A 21,486-nucleotide genomic window follows, 5' to 3' on the forward strand; every position below is an offset into this window, starting at 1 on the left:
ATTCTTGGGCGACATTTCTCAATTCAAAAAGTTGCCCCAGTTTCGTCCTTTGAAATGCGTATGAATCTGCAAAAGAAAAAAAACAAATAATGCCACCACCATTCGATCAATTCCTCCTTCAAGAAATGTGTAAACATGAGTACTTTGATGTTTTCCCCCTTGATACTTCGAAAACTCAACTTTGCTCTGTGATCTGATTAAATTCCCTTGACTTCCAATGTTAATAAGGCCCTTGGTATCCAGGGATTTTCGATAAATCAGGAGGGATTGCTAGCCGATGAGACTAAAGAGATAAATAAGATCATGAAACTGATGAAAGAATAGGCTATTTACACAACAAAATGACAAAAATTTTTGTAACATGAAAACAATCATTTATTGAACGAAAATTAATTTTAAAGAAATAAATCTATAATTTGACAATTTACGCTTGAAAAACCAAAGTATTCCGACTTCAAGCAAAATGCCACGCTTGACCCTTTAGATATCATCTGCTCTGAGTTCAATGTCGGCAACAGAAAAATCATAATGCGAGGAGGAATCCCAAATGAATCAAATCACCAGCTTTCTAATTCCAACCTCACTTTTTCATGAAACTCTACCTTAGCGCCCTTCTGGGTTTTCACTAAGGCTATTCCCACTTTTTTTTCCTTTTTTCTTTCTTTTCCTTTTCTTTTTTTTTTCCTTTTCATTTTTCATTCTTTTTGTTTTTTTTTTCTTTTCTTTTCTTCTTCTCTTTTCCTTTTCTTTTCAAATGTGCCCTTTCGGATTTTTACCTGATGAACAAATCTTGCAAACAACCTTTATCAACTCAAAAAATGTGTTTTAAGAAATAATGGCATCAATGCGACAACCCCTTCCCTTACAACATGAGTGAAGGTGTATTGACATCATTTGCCATGTGACTTAGAAAATTTCCTTGAAAGAGGTAATGCCAAGAACGGAAGCCAGGACTTTTTGGCTTTTGTAATGGGGTTTGGTGAGGTGCTAGGAAATGTTAAGGCTTGAAGGCAGATTTCAAAAAGTAGTTCAAATAATCTGAGATCGCATTTTCATATTAACCCTATTTTAGGGTGAAACCAAAACTTGCCCCAGTCTATTTTCAACTGAGATTCTTTGTTCTTTCATTTTCTCCCTTTTTCATCCATCTTTCGAAAATTTGCCCCAGTTTATGCTCAATGGAGGCTTTTCTCTTTCATTTTCTTTCTTCTTTTGATTTTTCGGCCTTCTGCCATTCTTTTGAATTTTTCACAAAATTTGCCCCAGTTTATGCTCAACCGAGGTTCTTTTTTTTTTTATTTTGCTGCTGTATCGCTTTTCACTTCTTGGGACTTTTCTTTTTCTGTTCAACTCAAACTTGCCCCAGTGTGGGGTTTGCGATTCTCAGGGGTTGCCAAATGAAGTATTTTATTCTGAAGGCTCAAAAGGGATAACTAAGGATATAATGTCTTAATGGGAAAAGAAGAGGGCCTGACTTTCATTCCGTTCTTCGCATTAACTCTAAAAGAAAACTTTCGTTTATCAGATGAAAATTTCTTACACATCTCCGAATTGATTGGCTGAGGGAACAAGTGCTCCACCAGGCGATACCTTTTTGACGATAAGAGCACCTCAACAATTTGCGGCAAACTCTCCTTTTGGCTTCATTTTGTACTGATAAAAATCACCTTAATGCTTTGCCTTCTCGTCTGAATGGTCATGATTTGACCCTTTAGTGGTAACCACAGACCAATCCTCTTGATCATCTTGACCACGATGGACTGTGTTCAACTGCTTCTTATTCCTAATCTTGATCCCGATTTGGCTTGGACTTCTTTTATTCCATTCGGGCTTCTTTGAAACATTTTCGGATGCCTCTTCCCTACTCATCTCATTTTTGAAATTCACATTCATATTTATGAGATTACTGCCATCAAATTTCTGAACAGTGATATCCAAAGGGTCAGACGGTTTTATTCTGGGCCATCTGAAAAGAATGTGTAAGTCACAATATATAAGACTGTACATTTTATTGAAAAACCAGACTTAATATCATGGAACGTGTCTTTAGCAGCCACTTGATTGAAAACTATTTACAAAAAACATATTTAAACAAAAGACACATGTAATGTACGATTTTCATTTGTTTTAACAAAAACAACTCCCCAAATTTATCAAAACTTCCCTTCAAAAGGAACCTCACTAATTCAGCCATTTCCAGGATTTTCAGATTTCTTCATTGGGGTTGGATGCCTCAAAGATGTCCTTGTGTTCGGGAAAGGGATTTGTATTTATGCTCGGTCCTTGTTCACCCTTTTTCCTTAGCACTATTTCTCCGACTTCGATCATATCCTGGATTTTATGTTTCAATGCCCGACAATCGTTGGTGGAATGCCCGGGAGCTCCAGAATGATAAGTGCAGACTGTTTGAGGGTCATAGTCAGATGGAAAGCGCTTAGAATAGATCTTAGGAGGTATAACACCAATTCTCCCGGCAGCTTTCAATTGCTCATATAATTGGTCAACAGGCCGACCTAGATTGGTGAAGGTTCGGTGTGACGTTGAATTTTGGGTGTCACTGGTTTGTTGGTAGTAGTAATTTGGGCTAGGGGGTGGAATAGGTCTTGGGTTAAAAGGAGGGCGAGGTCTAGTTTGGAGATTTGGTTGAGGATTTTGAAAGGGTGGTGTGAGTACATTTGGATAATTTGGTCGAGGTCGAGAACGGTTTATGGTACTATGGTGGATAGGACGGGAGTTTGGGTAGTATGGATAGGGTGATGAATAAGCAAGGCGGTTTGAAAATCTAGGTCTGGGCGAGGGGCCCTGATCCCCAACATAAGCAGTTTCCTCTTCTTTTCCCTTAGATTGGGATTTTTTTCCACTGTTATTCTGGCCTTGCAGAGCCTCTAGTTGCATCTTCAATGTTGACACATTAACAATTTTTCCGGCCTTCACAAACTCATCAAATTCTTCCAATTTATTGACAATTTCAGCAAAGGAACATCCAGTCATTCGAAAAATTTCCTCAAAATAGGGCGGGTCATGAGTTTTGATGAACGTACGAACAATCTCATTTTCAGTCATGGGAGGCTCCACTTTGGCAGCTAATTTTCTCCATCTCTTTGCATATGTCTTGTGGTCCTCAGATGGTTTTCTTTTAGTCCCCTCAAGTGTGGCCCTCGTTGGAGCAAGCTCGCAATTATATTCGTACTGCCTCATAAAAGCAGTTGACAAATCTATCCAAGATCTCATATCCTCAGTCTTCAAATTGGAATACCAATCCAACGCGTCGCCTTCTAGGCTCTCGGGAAATAAACGTACAGGTAAATTCTCATCATCTATCAGTTCTCCAAGTTTGTTTGCGAACATCCGAAGGTGTGTTTTGGGATTGCCAGTTCCATCGTACTTGCTAAATTTGGGTGCTTTGAAACCCATTGGCAATTGCATATCCGGAAATAGGCACAGATCGTTGTAGTCTAACCCTCCTTGTTTGCTCAAGCCTTGGCTTTTCCTTATGAACTCTTCAAACCGATCCAATCGCTTTACCAAATTCTTATCCACTGGTGCGGATGACTCCCCGGCTTCAACTTTCCCTTGAACAGCGGTATCTAGGGTGAATGGCTTAGCGGTAGAGTAATAATAAGGTCCCTGTGGCTCGAATGGCATGCTCATAGTAATTAGCGGATAATTTTGGGGAATTTGGACATGAGGAGGGTTAGTTTGGATGTAAGGTGCATAAGCAGGTTGTGGGCCATGAGTGGGATAAGTAAAGACTTCCTCAAGTGGGTTTATGACTTGTGAAGTAACAGAGGTTTGAATATAAGGTAAAAATATGGGTTGAGGTTCAGAGTGGCCAGGAGGTAGGGGCTCATGTTGTTCACCGCTAGCACCACTAGCTACCAATTGATCGATTACTCGCCGTTGGGCCATCATTCCAACGCTCAGCTCATTAAATCGGTTTAGAACTTCACGCAGTTGAGCTCCCAGATTTGTCAAGTCAGTCGGTGATGTAGTTGCGGGCCTATCAGATGATTCTGGATGGGTACTCATGTTTACGCTATCTCTTGAAGCTCGGTTACGCGATCGGGTGATAATGGAGCTTTTTCGGGTAACTATATACTACCTGAGAATGTAGGAAAACCTTTATTAGATACCCTTCTTGATTGATTGCTGTCAAAAAGAAAAGAAAAAGGAAAAAGGAAAAGACAGGAGTTAGTAACAATTAAAGTAATTCGGATGCATGTCCTATGGGGGAACCCTTTTTGTGCCAAGGGTAGGCCTAGAATGAAAATGCAATCCTCTGAGGTAGGCACTATACCATACCTGATGGATCTGATCAACTCATTGAGTAAAAAATAATTTTGAAAATTTGGTCAATTGGAGAGACGAAAAACATTTGTCAAAATGAGGACCTAATCCGAAGGGATTGATCACTTTTGATCGATACAAGAACTTGCAAAAACGCACGGGTTTGACCTTGACGAACTTCCTATAGAAGAGATTGGAATTCGTTTTGACAACTTTTCTCAGTGAAGCACAAGTCAAAAACTCCAACTGATCAAATGGCTGGATACAAATGGATGGTTTTCTCAAAATCAACTAGGTTTCTCAATTTGAAATTCGACCTTGAAACCCTAATTGGTCAAATGAGTTGAATGAAATTGACCATTCATTTAAAATCGACTAGATTACCCTAAAAAGAGAAACGGCCCAAATGAATTGAGTGAAATTTAATAACTCGCTCAAAATCGACCGGATCATCCTAAAAGAAGAAATTGGTCAAATGAGTTGAACGAAACTTGATTTATTCAAAATCGGCTCTATTACCCTAAAAATGGGTGAATTGGCCAAACGAATGAAATGGAGTTAATGATTTATTCAAAATCGGCCAAATGACCCTAAAAGGGTAAATTGGTCAAACGAATTGATGATTTATTCAAAAATGATTAGATGACCCTAAAAAGGGTAAATTGGTCAAATGAATTGAATGAAAATTGATAATTTATTCAAAAATTGACCGGATGACCCTAAAAAGGGTAAATTGAACAAATGAATTGAAATGGAGCTAAGGATTTATTCAAAAATCGGCCAAATCACCCTAAAAGGGTAAATTGGTCGAATGAATTAATGAAATTGAATGAATTGGCAAACTGGATTGATTGAATTGTCCGACCATTGGTTATTTCAAAATTATTGAGATGCTTTAGTCTATGACCTTCTAAAATCAAATTTTGGCCTTAATTTATTTATCGTCTCAATAGGAGGAATTATTTGTGAATTTTCTTCAAGTTAATGTCCTTTACGCAAGGGATTTTTACCAATTTTGATAAAATGGCCAAAAAGTGATTATTAGACGTTCATAATCCAAAGATCGTTCTATGAAAATGATCGGACCCTACCTTACCTTGTGCACTACCCCTTTGGATGATACAAAAACGTAAACGTGCAAGTCTCTTTTTGGATTAAGTATCCGAGACACAAGGTGGTTTTATTCCTAACACGGGATCCCCTAAGTGGCATTCCCTTTCTAGGGTTTAATGCATGATGCCAGTTATTAAAGCAGGAAAAAAAATGCAATTCGAAATGAAATGTGACCTAAGGAACCCTTTATCTGCCAGGGTAGGCTTAGAATGATATGCAATCATTAATCTATGAATACCAAAATCTTTAAACGTGCAATAGCCTGTCTATAAAGGTAGGTTCTAAAAGAGAGTCATGCCAGACCTCTTATTTCCTAATGTTTGTGAATGCAAAAGACAAGAGACAAGGAAACGTGAGTTCAACACGTAATCACATAACACATTGGACAATTAAGCAACAAAGACAGATAAGGAAAGAGGGGTGGGACCCCTCCCCTCGTGAAATAGTGTTTCCTAATTTAGGGTACAGTTGACTCTACCCTAGGCAATTCTAGTATGGATGCATGAGGTTGGGGTTCGCTAATGCATCTAGACTCGATAAGCTCAGGTCCCCAAACCTTCAGACTTAGAAACCAAGGGTCATCACCCCCAAGGTTTCTCGTCGGTGGCTCGAGCGATTCCCCAAACACCGCTACGCACACATCGTGTCACGGCTACGTGTTTGAGTGAATCTATCAAAACCTCAATCTTCGACCAAAAGCTAAAGGCTATCAATCAATAGCTTTAAGCGGAAGATTGAGTGACCCATTGGAACATGCTACACACACATCGTGTCGTGATCACATGTCCAAGTGAGTCACCTAATCCTAATAGGGTGGAGTGGCGTGACAAGCCACTAAAGAAAAATAAAAGGGATAAAAGAAGTAAAGCGTATGCTCGTATGCTAGTGCTCGTTTGGAGGGGAAGGGTCAAGAACCAACGCGAGGCTCTAGGGTGACATCCCTTACCCAAAATGCAATGCAAGCGCGAAATGACAAGTAAACATTCATTCAAACATACATTCGTGAGTCGAGGGATTGGTTTGATTACGTATATAAGACAAAAGGTCCTAAAAATGAAAAATGCAATCCTAATATCCACATGCCATGCATAGAAAGGGTAGAAAAAGGAAACAAATGGTTAAGTCAAAATGCTTGGACCCACTTAGGAAATCCCCAGTGGAGTCGCCAACTGTCGCGCCCCATTTTTTGATAAGAAAAATAAATGGTTTGAGAAAGATGTTTTTGATTCAATTTTGATTGGAAAATGATTTTTGTGAGTTGAAAAAGATATGGGTCTAATATGGGACTTGAATAAAGCGACGATTTGACCCAAAAATAGTTTTTTAAAAAGGGTTTTTGAATGAGAAATTGGAGTCGCCACTTGGTAATGATTAAGGTGTACCAAGTCACCTAAAAATAAATTTTTAAAGACAAAGTAGTAAAACCCTTTTAAAAACAACTCCTAGTCCACGTAAGCCAAAGAAAAAGGTTCGGGAGTCACATTTGACAAAGGGGAAGGCAAGGATAGAATCCAAGGCACCCCTTTGACCTAGCCAAGGCTAGTTGCGCGACTTAACCTTACCTTTCCTAATCTTCTACCCAATGTATGTATCGCACGTTGGATATGACTATATTAATGCAAAACGGAAAAGAAAATGCAATCCTAAATTCTACGATGTCTCTTGTGAGGCTTTTGGTCCCAAACCACATGGATTGTGGCGGCCAACAAAGGGAAACCTCATAGAGGTCGATTGATGCAAATGGTGACTCAAATGCAAGTGTGCAAGTGTATGAAAAGATTCATGTATGAAATGGTGTAAAAAAAACAAAGTGTTTGTGTGCGCATGTGTAAAGAAAGTTCACGTGGGAAATTGGATGAAAAATCAAAGTATTAGTGTGTGAGTGTGTAAAGAAAGTGCACGTGTGAATTTGGATGAAAAATCAAAGTATTAGTGTGTGCAAATGAATTAAGATAGGATTATAAATATATATATGTGAAATTTGAATTCTACTTGTGGAGTAAGATGAGTAAAACATAATGAAAAATATGGATTGAGAAATGTGGAAAAAAAAAGGTGATTAAAAGAGCATGGAAGTGAGAAAAAATGAAAGTATGTCCCTAAGGGAATGCAACAAATTGGGTACGGGGATGACGCCTAATTTTTCGACTTTGATTTTCCCTCGGATTAGAAGGTAAAACTAGCGTGCTAAGGCTATCGAGTAGCCACACTCGCTCATTTCCCTTATCAAGAGGGGATTTTCACGCAAATGAACCCTAACTAGCATGAGATGCAAGTCCTAAAGTGAAGGGGAAGGGGCTTGAGGAACATACCAAATGATAAACTAAGGAAAAATGCGTGATATGTGGTGATCATGCACTTAATGAAAAAAGGAAAAAAAAAAACCTATTGGATCTAGCATTGGACTAGCCCTTTCTATGTCATCCTACTATCATTAGATTAGTGAAAAAGATGAACCACAACTAGCGTTGGACTAGTGTGGTGACGTACATTCGTCCATTCCATTCATCTATACTACAAAAAGCGAGTAGACATGCAAATCACCTAAATCATGTAGCACTCATCATGCTTGACTAGATGCAAGATCCTAATAAAGCATTTAACATATAACACATAGGCATGCAACCATTACATTTGCTAACTAAAACAAAGGGGAAAGGGAAAATGGACCAAATTACTTGCTACGCCCTATCTATTACAAGCCAAGAGGTGTACACATACCCCATTAATAAAAATCAAAAGTAAATGAAATAAATGAAAGGAAATAAGGAGAGGCTAGGAAAGCAAGTAGACATGCAAATTTCAATTAGCACATTAGTCCACATAGGAGAGAAACAAAAGGGGTAAAAGAGATTATACCTCCCCGTTGGTGATACTAAGGAAGTAAACAAACTCAACTTGGCTAGAGTCACCCAAGAAAAGACTAACTTAGGCTAAAATCACCAAAAACAAAAGATTAATGCACCAATTTAGTGATAAGATATAAACTAAACAATTTGAATCCATCGAAACATCAAACTTTCCCTCAATTGCAACTCAATGAAGTCAAAACTACTTAAAGACCCAGGCAAAAGGCATGATCATCCAATCCCCAAGCATAACATCTACTAAAGACCCAAATGCAAGCACTACTCAAATTATTTGACCCTAATTGAAGCATTTAAAAACTCAAAGGTCCCCAAGTAAAAAATAGAGTCCAAGCAAACATCATATCCCAAGAATCCAAGAGTGAATGAAGGTCCAGGAATGGTTTAAACTTGCATTTCTAGGACCCAATAACGACCACTAATCAATCACAATCAACGTCAAAATGAATCATCAAAGAGCTTCAAAGGTTCCCAAAATAATAAAGATCAATTAATGATTCAAATGAAAACACCTTAGGACCTAATTGCAAGAACATGGAATGTAATTGGGCCATAATGCATTGCTGCAAAAAATCTCAGGGACCCAATTGATTAGTTTTCTCAATTTTCTGGGTCATAATGACATAAGGGGAAACTTGAGGGGGTTAAGAGGCAATTTTGAAGAATTATTCCATGCATGCACGAGAAAAATTTCTGCAACAACGGATATTGAAGCATCTGATGAAAGTTTTTGCTTGCAAAACTTTAGGCGCGGCTTTCTTTCATTCAAACAATCAATATCTCAAGACTTCAAACAACAACACAATTATCAAACATTCATCTCACTTTTCACTTAAGTACCAGAAATTCACACAAAGGGATCATGCAAGCATCAAAAGCAAAATTCTGCAACTTTCAGTTATGATCAAATGTACTCCATGTGTTCATCAAACAGGATTCTCTCATCCTAACACGGCCAGATTTTCAACCAAATAGTAAACCTATGATCTTATCAACGAAATCACAAAACCTCACATCCAAACAAACAAAAACATAGCAGGAAAAGACGTAAAAATCTGGACAAACTTCATGCAACAAAAAAAAGAAATGCTTTGGCAGCTTCATTGGTTCATTTTTCAGCAAAATATTAGAACATTTTTCAAATGCTTTAAGGACTCAGACATGCCAACTCAAACCAGTTTCCCAATGCCCCCTTTCCACACCGGATTACTTAACAACAAAAGAAAAAGAAGAGGCCAAAGCCTGGTGAATGGTCACGGCAAAGGCAGACAGCAGAGTAGGTGCGGTAACCTGTACTCTGCTGCAATTTTCTGTTGCAAGTGCAGCCCCAACTTACACGAATGAATGCATAAAATGCGACAGAAACACAAGGAAGGAAACTAATGGCAAAGATGCAAACCACATACCAACACAAGCAAAACTTTAACTAACGAAAGAAGGAAGCAGGGTCCATCCATGCTGCTGCAAAAAGCCGAGGGCTTTGGATTCGTTGCAGCAATTTCATCCGACTCTAATATACTTATGCGAAAATGAAACTCTGATGAACCCCCACAGTAAACAAAATCCATTGTAATGGTTTCAGCCCATTTGTGGTCACATCACTCAAACAACATCATCCATTTCCCGAAGATTCAAACATGTCATTAATCAAGGAAGATGCAGAAAAAGGAAGAAACTTGCGACAAAATGAAATTAGATTCATTGAAAGTTACTGCCTTTCTAGCCAAATCATCTATTCATTGAACATCCAATTGCCATAAAGCTTTCAAATGCTCACAAATTTCTCAAAAGTATCAGGATCCATAGACAAATAAACTAACAGATGCATGTACAAGGAAAGAAACAAGAAGCAGCCGCGATGCACTCAAACTTTCACAGGACTATGCTGAAATGATAAGAAACAGAACGGGTTTACCTCACACGTTGCTTCTGAAAAATGAAAAACCCAAGAATTGCTTGATGCATGAACTCTTTCGTTGATGAAGTCGCCTCTCCTTTCTTAGTTTCCTCTTGCTTGGTTTCTTCTTCTCAGATCTTAGCCTTCCAGATTCTCCACCAGATGTCAACCAGCTTTGCTTTCATCGGTCGTTCTTTCCTCCTCTCGAGCGCTCTCTCTTTCTCTCCTGCTTTCTGTTAGCTGTCCACTCAAAACCTCTCTCCGTAGCTTTCTTCTTTTCCTACGCCATCCACCAGAATCTCTCTCTCGCTCCCCCCTTAATCTCTCCCTCTCTCTTGCTCACTCCAGATTTTTCAGCCCTCTCTCTTCTCCTTTCTCTCTTGTCTTTTTCTTTTGCCGTTCACTCTGATGAAAAACCTCTCCCCCAGATTTTCAGCCGTTCCTTTCTCTCTCCCCCAAGAAACTCTCTCGGCTCTCTCTGGTTTTAGCCGTCAACTCCCCCCAAGAAAACCTTTGCGGCTGATGCCTTCTCTTCCCTTTTATACCAACTTCCCAATCTCCTAAACCCTCACCCCAATGGTGAGGATGAAGGGCTTGTCCTTGCCTTCCCATCCAGCCATCCGATGGCTATTGTAATTGTCCTTTGCACGCTGCAAAAAATTGCAGCGTGCATGCCGCGACACTCCCCTTTTTTCTTTTTTTCTTTTTTTTCTTTTTCTTTTTTTTTTTAAAATACAAAAATGTAAAAGGAAATTTAAATAAAGAAAAACACTAATTTAAAACCATCAGACAAACTAGAAATAATAAACAATCAAAGTTGTGATTTTTCCAATTTTTCCATTTTTCCCTTTTTTTTAATTTTATTTTGCCTTTCTTTTTTTTTCATTTTTCTTTCAAGAAAACATTGAATTTAAATAAAAAAACGACTAAAGCATATTTTTTGAATTTTTCCACTTTTTTTTTTCAAGAAAATCTAGGATAAAAACTTAAAAATAAAAATAAAACTAGAAATTAAAAACAAAAACAAAACAAAAAAAACAAATAAAACTAACACTACAAATAAAAAACTAAAAATAAAAAATACATGAAATTACACCAAGAATTTGGTGTCTACACTATAATAAAAGAATAATTTCCAAATAAAAGGGTATTTTTACGAAAAACGTGAGGGTTTTACAATTCCATAAATTGAATTTAAGGTTACGGTTAAAATATGAGAAATTTGAGAAAACGGTCAATCACAAGTGAAACTAGGGTTTTGATTAGACTTTTAGGGTTTCTAGTCTTTTTAATAACAAAACAAGGTTTTAAATCAAACCCAAAGAAATACACTTTAATATCTTCTTTACAACCAACCTCCTAATATTCGGGGTATCATAATCTCCCCTACTAAAAAAAATTTCGTTCTCGAAATTTTCTTACCATCAGGACCACAAAACCTTAAGTTAAATGGCAGATCATACCTTCTACGTTCTCTTCCCCCTTCGACGGCCTAGGGTTAGTTTTGGTTGATTTCTGGGCCCCTTTCTTTTCCCGTAATAGAACTGGACAATCAGCAATCCAATGCTTGGTGCTCCCACATCGCAGGCATTCTCCCCCTCTTTTCCAACAACTCTCCTTAGTATGGTTGACTTTCCCACAATAGCCACACGATAAATGGAGGGTCGAGGTTTGATCTCCTTGTGAGACAGCTTTCAGTCGATGTCCTCCACCTGGGGCTCCCCTCGGAGTACCTTCTTTTGATGTCCCCAAAATTTTCACACCACTAGCTCCTCGACCTACTTTAAAGGGTGGCCTACCTCGTTCACCTTGTTCTTGACTTTGATTTTCACTAGGTGCACCCTTTTCTTTGCATGGAAGCCCTTCACTTGTGTCCTTGCAATTTCTATCCTTTGGGCTTTTTCTGGATTCTTCGTAAAAGTTTTACCTCGTGCCATTGCTAAAACCTCTTCAGGAATCCCTTCGTATTGCCTTTTTAGTGCTATGTTCTCGTGCAATAGCTCAAGTTTCTCCGAATATTCGTGTTTCCATCGCCCTTCCCAATTCTCGGCTAGTCTATTTTGGACCTCTATTTCATTTCGAAGAACCTCGATTTCCTTATATATATCATCCAATTGTGCCATCTCACAGATTCACTGGGACTCAAGTGATAGTCTGTCAGGCAGATCAACGAATCTGGGTAAGTAACTAAGCAGAAGTAATAATCTAACCATACATCGGTTGGTTTAAAAATTGAATGAAACGGACGGGAAGATAGAACATAATTAGGGTAATATCTTAACATACTAGGCATCAAGGGAGCACAATCAAGGGTAGAAGAAAGAAATCGGTCTTCGGTGAGACTTTCTCGACATATACTACAACCTAATCATCCTCTATAGGAACCCTGACCAGACTATTACTCGATTCGTCCATGATAATACTCCTGGGTGTTCAGGTACAAGAATCCACAATAAGGTAATTCACAACTCGAGCCGGCCGGTCCCAAGAGTAAATCACCTGCATTAGAGATTCCTACCTAGCATATATATCTAAGGTCCCCAATAATAGACAATTGATCTACACTTAACAAGTCAATCCTCACAGTCCGAGAAACTTCTCCCGGCACGAGCTCGATAAGAGCTCTGATACCATCTGTGACGGCCCCACCTTCCCCTAAGGCGAACCAAAGGGTTCGGCGGACCGCCTGCCCAACTCTCGCCAGCACTCACTCACACACTCACTCATAACTCAAGTAAAATAACGTGCATCCATAGAAAATAAATAACATATCCACTTCAACTTAATATATACATTGATGCTCAAATCCAGATACAAAGTTTCTACATACCAAAAAAAAAACTTCAAAGTGTTTACAGTTTGAGTACAATCAACCTTAGTCGGGTACTAGCGTGAGTACAAAAGCAAAACTCAAAACAACTAGACTACGCTAGTCTATACATGTCTCATGCCTCGCTCGTACCCCCTGTAAGGAAAATAAATGGCGTGGAATGAGCTAAAAGCCCAGTGAGGTTCCAAATAACAAATTAACCATTTTAAAAGTACGAATATCAATGTAGCAAGTTAATGGCATCAAAAGTTCATAAGAGTGAACAATAACACTTCAAGTAGCAAATTTCAAAGTGAGCGAGTGTAAAAATTTTTCAGAAGAATCAATAATCCAATAAACAATAATCATTCCAAAGTATAAGGATACGGACGGCTCTCAGGAGCCAAATTCCCAGCGCCTCACCAGAGCTTGATTAAATAATAGTTGACACTCCGTCAACCTTCAAGTGAGTAACCAATCCAGTAGAGCACCACTTACACTACTCTCCGTCGACCATTCACACCCCTTACTGGGCCCAAAATCCTCAATAAACACGGGTGGTAATACTCGAGTATACCGATTAGTCGAGGAGATATCTCTCCACTCGACATATCTAACGACCCATGGTTCGTTATCTAATCGACCAAACCCTTGCCGGCTCGACTCGATTAACTAGCCAATGGGGTTTGGGGTCCCCAAAAGTCGATGAGATAACACTCCAATCGACTGAATTAAAATAAAAGTATGGAGACGGGAATGAGCGGCACCTCCCACTCGGATTGAGTGTAGTACATACTGCCGCTCCGCACTTACAACTCAAGTACAAGTATATCAAGTTAATTGCAACAATAAACAAGTATAGATCATGTTTGGGCAAGTGCGATAAGGTACACTCTTGTCCGATCAACACATCTCATATCAATTATGTACAAGTATTATGAACAAGTGTCCAGGTCAACCAAGTATTTGGAAGCACTCACCCAAAATGCGGTACCTTTACGAGTTACGTTCGGGTATTACTCCGTGTGCGGAGTCCAAATCTGCGATAAAACATTGTTTAAGAACTTTTAAAAATAACTAAGGCTCGAAACTTAAACATTTCGTTCAATAAGAATCAAGAATATTGAAATTCACTTGGAGAATATTCGTGAAACACTCGCTCGCTTTTCAAACTATATAACTTTATAACATTATACTTGGAAATGTCATTTGAGTCAAAAGTACAAGGAAAACGTACTTCAAGCAGTCATTATTTTATTTCTCAAGGGTACAAGTTTGGCCAAGTCCTTACTGATATACGTCGGTAAAACAAGACACAAATATCCTAGATGGTTCAAGTAGTAGTCACTCTTAATCCTTACTCAAGTCGCAAGTATATTTCTCTAGTCTTCGAACGTGAATTTGGGCAGCATGCCCTTTGTGTTTACCTAATTTTCCAGCCATTTTGGCTTCATTATTTTTCTCATTCAACCCCAAAAGTACACACACAACAATCTAACTTCAATAGCCGTCCAATAGGCTCAAGATAACATAAGGACAACAATCATACTAGTAACAAGTGCGGAAAAGATATTAAACAAAAACAGATTTGACGGGTTTTTGCGGAAATGACACAACCGATACTACGCTTATCGGATTGGTGTATAACTAATACCGTTTCGAAGCTAAGACATAGGGCTACAATGTTCATGAAGATCATTTAGTCCAATTTCCAGAGTAACCTGGTCAAATTCCCAAATTACAGAGCCAACTTCCAACTATATGGCGAATCATCCGCATTGCACTAGAATGGTCATATCTCAGGCTACCAAGGTCCGTTTAAGGCATTCTTGGATGCTTTGAAAAGCTAAGACAGAGTACGAAAACTTTCATGTTTTCGAAAATGGTTAAATCAGCACGGATCCTTGTGAATAAACATGATAAACTGGATGAACTGACTAAAACGGAACACTGGAAACATCCTAAAATAGTGAGGGTATTTTGGTCCTTTCACAGGCTACGTTACTCCGATTGAGCTGATATTTTGTAGGCACCTATAATCCACCATTCTCTACAACTTTCATGTTTTAATCTAAGGCTAATTCGGCCTCTAACTATGAGTAACAGTGCCGGGCAGAACTGAATTTTCAAGTTCCTGAAATCTGGAAATTCTTGAAATCAAATGCTAATTTCTTTATTTTTGGCTTGCTTCACCATCTTAACTTCCCATACTAAACTTTAAACATCAAAGCCCCAAATTTTAAGCACTAGAAGAATCATAGGAAAGTTGTAAAAATTCCAATAAAATGGAAAATCATGATCCAAGCCTCTATTTCACCACATACATCAATAATTCAACCATATGTGACATATTTAGCAACAAATCACGAATTTAATCGGAGAATCACTACAAGAAATTTGGCCTTTTGTGACAATAGAAAGTCATCACTAAAAATTAGAAGGTCGTCATTATATGAGTATAGTGACGACTTTTTCCATTGTGACATCGTTGTCACTAATTCTATGTCACAAATGGGTACGTGTGACAACCTCTACAAAGTCGTCACTAAATATTATTATTTAATGAAGAAGACTAAGTCGTCACTAAAGAATAGTATTCTGTAACGAAATTTTTTGTCACTGTTTCCAAAAATTTTTTGTCATAAAAGATAGCAGAAGTCGTCACAAATTTGAACGCGCACAGTGACAACTTGAACTTGTCACTCTCACTCCTAGTATTCTGTGACAAGAATAATCGTCACTTAATGAACTTACAACTTTATCTACCAGAGCTGCAATTCTATTGCATTTTCAACAACCATAGTAGAAAATTGTGGCTCGACTAATGCAAAAAACGATAGTAATTAATGTACAATGAACCCTCAAATATATATATATAGTTATAAACATCTCTAAATTCATCACAACACACATTAACCAAAATGGGTTCCAAAGCCCACATTAGTTCAAGTACTAACAGCCATTATCCATCCAAACAATAGAGTACTAAATTCACATCAGTTCAACTAGTAACAGCCATTACGCATCCAAAAAAATAAAGTACTCTTTCCAAACAAAAACATAGACTAAAGCAGCAATTTGTGTCAAACTGAAGTCATCTTCATGAGCATATCCAAAAGCCAACCTTTTTCATCTCCTCAAGAGCATTTAATAGCATTGTACTGCATTGAAAGAAAAGTACCATATGCATTAGAATCGATTTTAGTCAAAAAATATGCCATTACAAGCATACACTATTGAATTTGAATGAATAGTTATACTGAACAAAAATCCAATTAAGTCAATATGATAAGCTCCCACCAACATCACGTACAATGTCACACCACAGGACCATACATCCGCAATCTAGAAAATAGACAGCAATTACAAAATGAATGAAGACCTTCTTGAGACAAAACTATTTAATGAGCAGAAAGTAGGCAGCAGTGCCTGCCTGTTTAGCAGGAAGAAATGAACTGAACAAGCATAACCACTAGCACAAAGTTTACAAGATGCTTGAGACAAGGGCCATATTGCTGATTTAGAAGAAACAGTACTACTACTTTTGACTATGTTTGGATGCAAGTTGGGGATACTAGTCGATCTAGTAATACCACATCACAGCAAAAGGGAGGAAATTCCATTATACTATCACAGTAAAGAGTTAACTAGAAGAGGAAACTAATGCTCAGAGGGAGAGAATCTTCGTAAATTCTTCAAGAATTTTGATGATACAGACCTTCCCATCATATTCCTTCCTTGACAGGACCTCAGGTGCAATATATGCTAGTGTTCCAACTGCCGATTTGGGTTGTGAGTGCAACAAACCGGACTGCAAGTAAATGCCAGAAACCAACAAAATTTCAAATTATCCACAGAAAAAAATATGAAGTCAATTGAATCACAATTTTTTTTAATTCCAAATGCAAAGATTTGTAGCCTTAGAATAACCAAAATCACATATTTTAAGATGTGGTGTTGGACTCCCATCCAAAAGTGTGTTTTCCAGCTTCAAGTCCCTGTGACAGATTTCCTGCATTGAGAGAACAATGAGATATTAATAAGACGACTCAAAAAGAATAAATAGTTCTAATATCTCACCATTGAATGACAGTAACTAACACCAGATATTAGCTGCTGGAAGAAAAAGCGAGCCTGCGTTTTAACAATAAGAAAGTCCCATAAGTATCTCTCTATAAAATCAATGCCAAAAGAAAATGAGATCAAGGCAAACGAAATATATTTTGCATGTGTTTACACCTCATCTTCATTGAATCCACCAGCACTACAATGCTGAGGCGATCCAAGGACTACAACCTAAGATTAGTGTTTGGTCAAACGGAGAGGCCAGAGATGGATCAGGTGCTGCAAATTCAGCCATGAAAGAAACAACATTAGTTTACGCTGCATTGCCACCTCTGTTCCAGACTGTGCACGAGCACACCAGTATGTTGCCTCCGGCTTGGATGGGTAGTCTACCTAGTCCTAGTGCAGGCAAGGCTATAACAAACTAGCTAGAGAATTAGATATCAGGACAGTTGCTTGTTATAGTGCAGTTTCTTAGGTGGAGATTTTCCAACAAAAAGCTTCTAGACAGTTACTCATTTCATTGTTCTTGTTAGAAGAATTTACTTGTTATTTTAGTACATATTTGACAAAAAAATTTTATCACTGCTGGATTGTAGAAGAATGGTCATCCATGTCTGATTAAGTTCATTTTATGATTTCAATTTATGTTTTTCAGCATTCCCACAAAATTTTTTTTTGTAAAATTACCTTAGGAATCTAGCACACCAATAACTTACTATGGAAGACCTTGTTCTTGAAATTTTAATTGAAATAAAAGAAAGAATTTTAAGTCCCAGGTTAGCAGGACCACTGAAGATGAAGTCTACAACTTTAGATACCTGTTTTCAAGTTTTATTAATGATGGAATTTTCATGTCCTTAAATATCACTTCTTGTCTAACATGGATTTGGGAAGTACAGTGCTAGAGATGGTAGAGTAATTTCAGTGGCTAAAGGAAGGCAAGATAGCCTGAGTTTCCTTTTATTTGCTTCAACATAAGACACATGGGTTAACCTGCCACCTCCCCACTGTCGCCCATTTTTGTTGTATGTCTACATTTCCTTTTGTGTGCATCAGCCTATGCCTGAGGGGCGAGTGATTTGCAGCTAGGAGGTTAAATCAGTAAAGTTTTAAGTCAGACAAGAAAGCTGAAAATGCAAATAATGTATGAAAAGATTTGGAGAAATTAGCTTAACTATTTATGAAACGAACTTGGATGTCATACCATAGAAAGTTATAGGCAAAAGTCTCAGTAGGAACAAGATTAAACAAGCCAAAGAACAAAAAATTACCTTATGAATCACGTAAGGTAATCCTTTATCAGAGAAACATCTTGCAAACATGTCAAAATGGAAAACCATGACAGCAAAGTAAACAAAACAACACCAGATTTTGAAGATAGTAAAATTAGCCACAATATATATCTACAAAAGGGTAGACAAATTTTCATAGCTTAGATAGAACACAATACAAAACATCAAAGTATAAATAAACAAAAGAATTGGAATATGAAGTACAGCAAATTAGCACTTTTGTGTAGATTTCAGTAAACTATAACCTTTAGGCCATAAAGAAGTCATCTTTTCCTTTAGAGATAACACGATTGTAGAAGGACTAAACTTGCTTGGTCCAATGTCACTGCCATCAGCAAGCCTGAATTTCATCTCAACCAAATCTTCCACAACCATTGAACAACCTTAGCACATTAAACCAACCTCAAGTTTCTCGAGTCCACAAACTCAAATCATCTCCAACTCCACAAAAAGATGAAAAACAACAATCTTTCTTGCTTTTACCGAAAAACCAAATCAAAACTGAAGCGTTCACCCCTTTAAAAACTCAAATTTTAGATTTCATAAAAAGCCAAAATGGGCTAGCTCGTTTATTATTCTTTTCAATTAGAAATAGCATTTCCAAAGAGAGATGAGAAATTTGACCAAATTTTGCCAAAACCAAATCAAGATTCACAGGACTCTACCCAAAAGTCACTAATAAAGAACCAATTCATGAAAATCCAACAAATCTATAAAACCAAAACAAAAAGGGATTCAAGAACCTAAAAACTAAATCTGACAAGAAACAGAGAAGGTGCAACTAGCCATAGCCATGAACATCCCTACCATGCAATGCAAAATTAGACACAAATATTGAAATTACCTCAAACTATGCCTTCAATCCCTAACTTCCCGTTTTCCCCAAGCTTCAAGCTCTAAACTTCAGCTTTCACCCAAGTTTTCAAGCCCTAATTTCTAATTTCTTGCCACCAAGCCAATGTATCAAGCTCTGAATTAGGGATGTTGGTGGTGCGAGCTCAACAAAGTAACCCAAATTGAAAGTGCTTGCACTAATTGTTTATGGAAAACAATCGAAAACTCTAGTTCATGGATGGATTTGGTAGTGCGAGCTTGATACAGAGTAGTACATTCGGTGAAGTGAGGAGGATAAAGAGAGGGGGAGAAGATGTCTGAAAATTTGGCTAAGTGTTTTGGACATAGAGTGCATACTACTGAAGCAACGATGTCGTTTCCTTAAAATTCTTTCACCGCGCCATGCCTCTTGAATTTTTCAATTTGCCGCTCTTAGTTCTGAATATATAACTAACACGCCTTCTTCTTATTTAGATGCAAAAAATTCACGCTTTCTTCGTTCTTTCTTCTATCTCTCTATTTTTTCTTTTTCTCAACTTTATGTTATGTAATTAGTTTTTCTATTTTTTTTACTCTCAGGTTGCATTAAAATAATAGAATATGATAATTTAGTGTGTTTGGGCAAAAATTTTTAGCATTTTTAACTAATATAGGACTCTTTCTAATTTATTATATAATAAAATAGTACAAAAACTAAAAATGTTGTTAGAAATATATTTATGATTCGAAAAAAAATAAACATTCTTTTATTCCAAATCTTTTTGGTACTCATTTTTTGGTGCTATCAATTATGTATGATTTATAGTCTAACAAAATCTGACGATTGAATTAGTTGATTGAACAAGCGAAATAGTTTGCAAATACATGTACGAAACGCTAAATGTATTTGGTATAAGTACCAATTCATAAATGATAAATGTGACTATTATAATTAATAACAACTTTTTGATCATGGAAATGTTAGGATTAGACTTAATTTCATATTCAGATATTGTTAGGTATTTGGTATAAGTACCAATTCATAAATGATAAATGTGACAATTATAATTAATAACAACTTTTTGATCATGGAAATGTTAGGATTAGACTTAATTTCATATTCAGTTATTGTTAAATTCTACTATTAACGACCTCTATTTTCAGATTGTCCTATTTATTAATTTTCCACCATGTTGTCATCAGGATAAATAGGGAATGTATGGAATTTTTTTAGATTTATAACAAATTATTACCTAAATTTGGAAAAATTATAAAATATGTATACATAGTTTATTAAGATACCTTCTGTATTTTGCAAATAGAAAAAAGGGCTAAATTGCAACACCATAGGGTGCCCTAACAGAATTAATAAAATTTGTGTATTACATATGGGGATAAATTGTAAAAGTTAGAGTACCATAGTTCACTTATTGAAATTTGTGAATTAAATATGGGGCTAAATTGCAAAAGTTAGGATGTAATAATAGAATTAAAGAAATTGGTGTACTACATATAGGGCTAAAGTACAAAAGTTAAGGTGTCATAATAGAATTAATGAAACTTTTTTTTATCACATTATTGTAAATTGTAATACATTACAAACTCCAGTCATGCAATTGTCAAGATTTTTACTTACTTTCATATTAAATTTTATTATTCTCTACCATTATTTTCACACTACTATTATCAGTAATTTCCCCTATGTTGTCAACAGAACTAAATAATGAATTCATGATATTTTTTAACTTTATAACTAGGTATTAGTTACATTTGGAATAATTAAAAACTAGGTAAACATCTTTTTTTACAATACCTTCCTTATTTTGCTAATGATGAACACAACCTAATGTGTAAAAGCATAGGGTGCCATAATAGAATTAATACAACCACTATTTATTGCATACGAGGCTAAATTGCAAAAGATACTAGTGTCATGGTAGAGTTAATGAGATTAGTTTACCAAATACGGGCCTAAAATATAAAAGTTCAGTGAAATAACATAATTAATTAAATTTATTTACAACACATGGGCCATATCGAAAAATTAATGTGGTATATGGGGCTAAAACGTAAAAGTTAGGGTGTCATAGTAGAATTAATAAAATTTATTTATAACACATGGCCCATATTGAAAAAAATTAATGTGGTATATGGGGTCAAAATGTTAAAGTTAGGGTGTCATAGTGGAATTAATAAAATTTATTTACAACATATGTGCCATATTGAAAATATTAGGGTGTTATAGTAGAATTAGTGAAAGTGGAATGGGAATAAACGCTTTGTACAGTGCCGACTACTTGTTGTCACTAATTTAGAACGTTTCACCATATTGTGACGATA

At 36.9% G+C, this 21,486-nt stretch overlaps 1 protein-coding gene and 1 long non-coding RNA gene across 2 annotated transcripts; both read right to left on the reverse strand.

Annotated features, from left to right (window-relative positions):
• Positions 1–2,205: 2,205 nt before the first annotated feature.
• LOC113713986 (uncharacterized) lies at positions 2,206–4,029 on the reverse strand. The gene is made up of 2 exons (XM_027237784.1): positions 3,046–4,029; positions 2,206–2,928 (listed from the first exon to the last, which is right to left on the reverse strand). Exons 1-2 carry the CDS (start codon positions 4,027–4,029, stop codon positions 2,206–2,208), a joined length of 1,707 nt encoding a protein of 568 aa, XP_027093585.1.
• Positions 4,030–15,885: 11,856 nt separating this feature from the next.
• Positions 15,886–19,484, reverse strand: LOC113715007 (uncharacterized). The gene is made up of 7 exons (XR_011822302.1): positions 19,178–19,484; positions 17,213–17,317; positions 17,054–17,107; positions 16,913–16,985; positions 16,692–16,784; positions 16,234–16,318; positions 15,886–16,134 (listed from the first exon to the last, which is right to left on the reverse strand). It is a non-coding gene; the product is annotated as an uncharacterized lncRNA (long non-coding RNA).
• Positions 19,485–21,486: the final 2,002 nt, after the last annotated feature.

The sequence above is a fragment of the Coffea arabica genome, chromosome 10c (assembly GCF_036785885.1).
Source record: "Coffea arabica cultivar ET-39 chromosome 10c, Coffea Arabica ET-39 HiFi, whole genome shotgun sequence".
NCBI classification, from domain to species: Eukaryota; Viridiplantae; Streptophyta; class Magnoliopsida; order Gentianales; family Rubiaceae; genus Coffea; species Coffea arabica.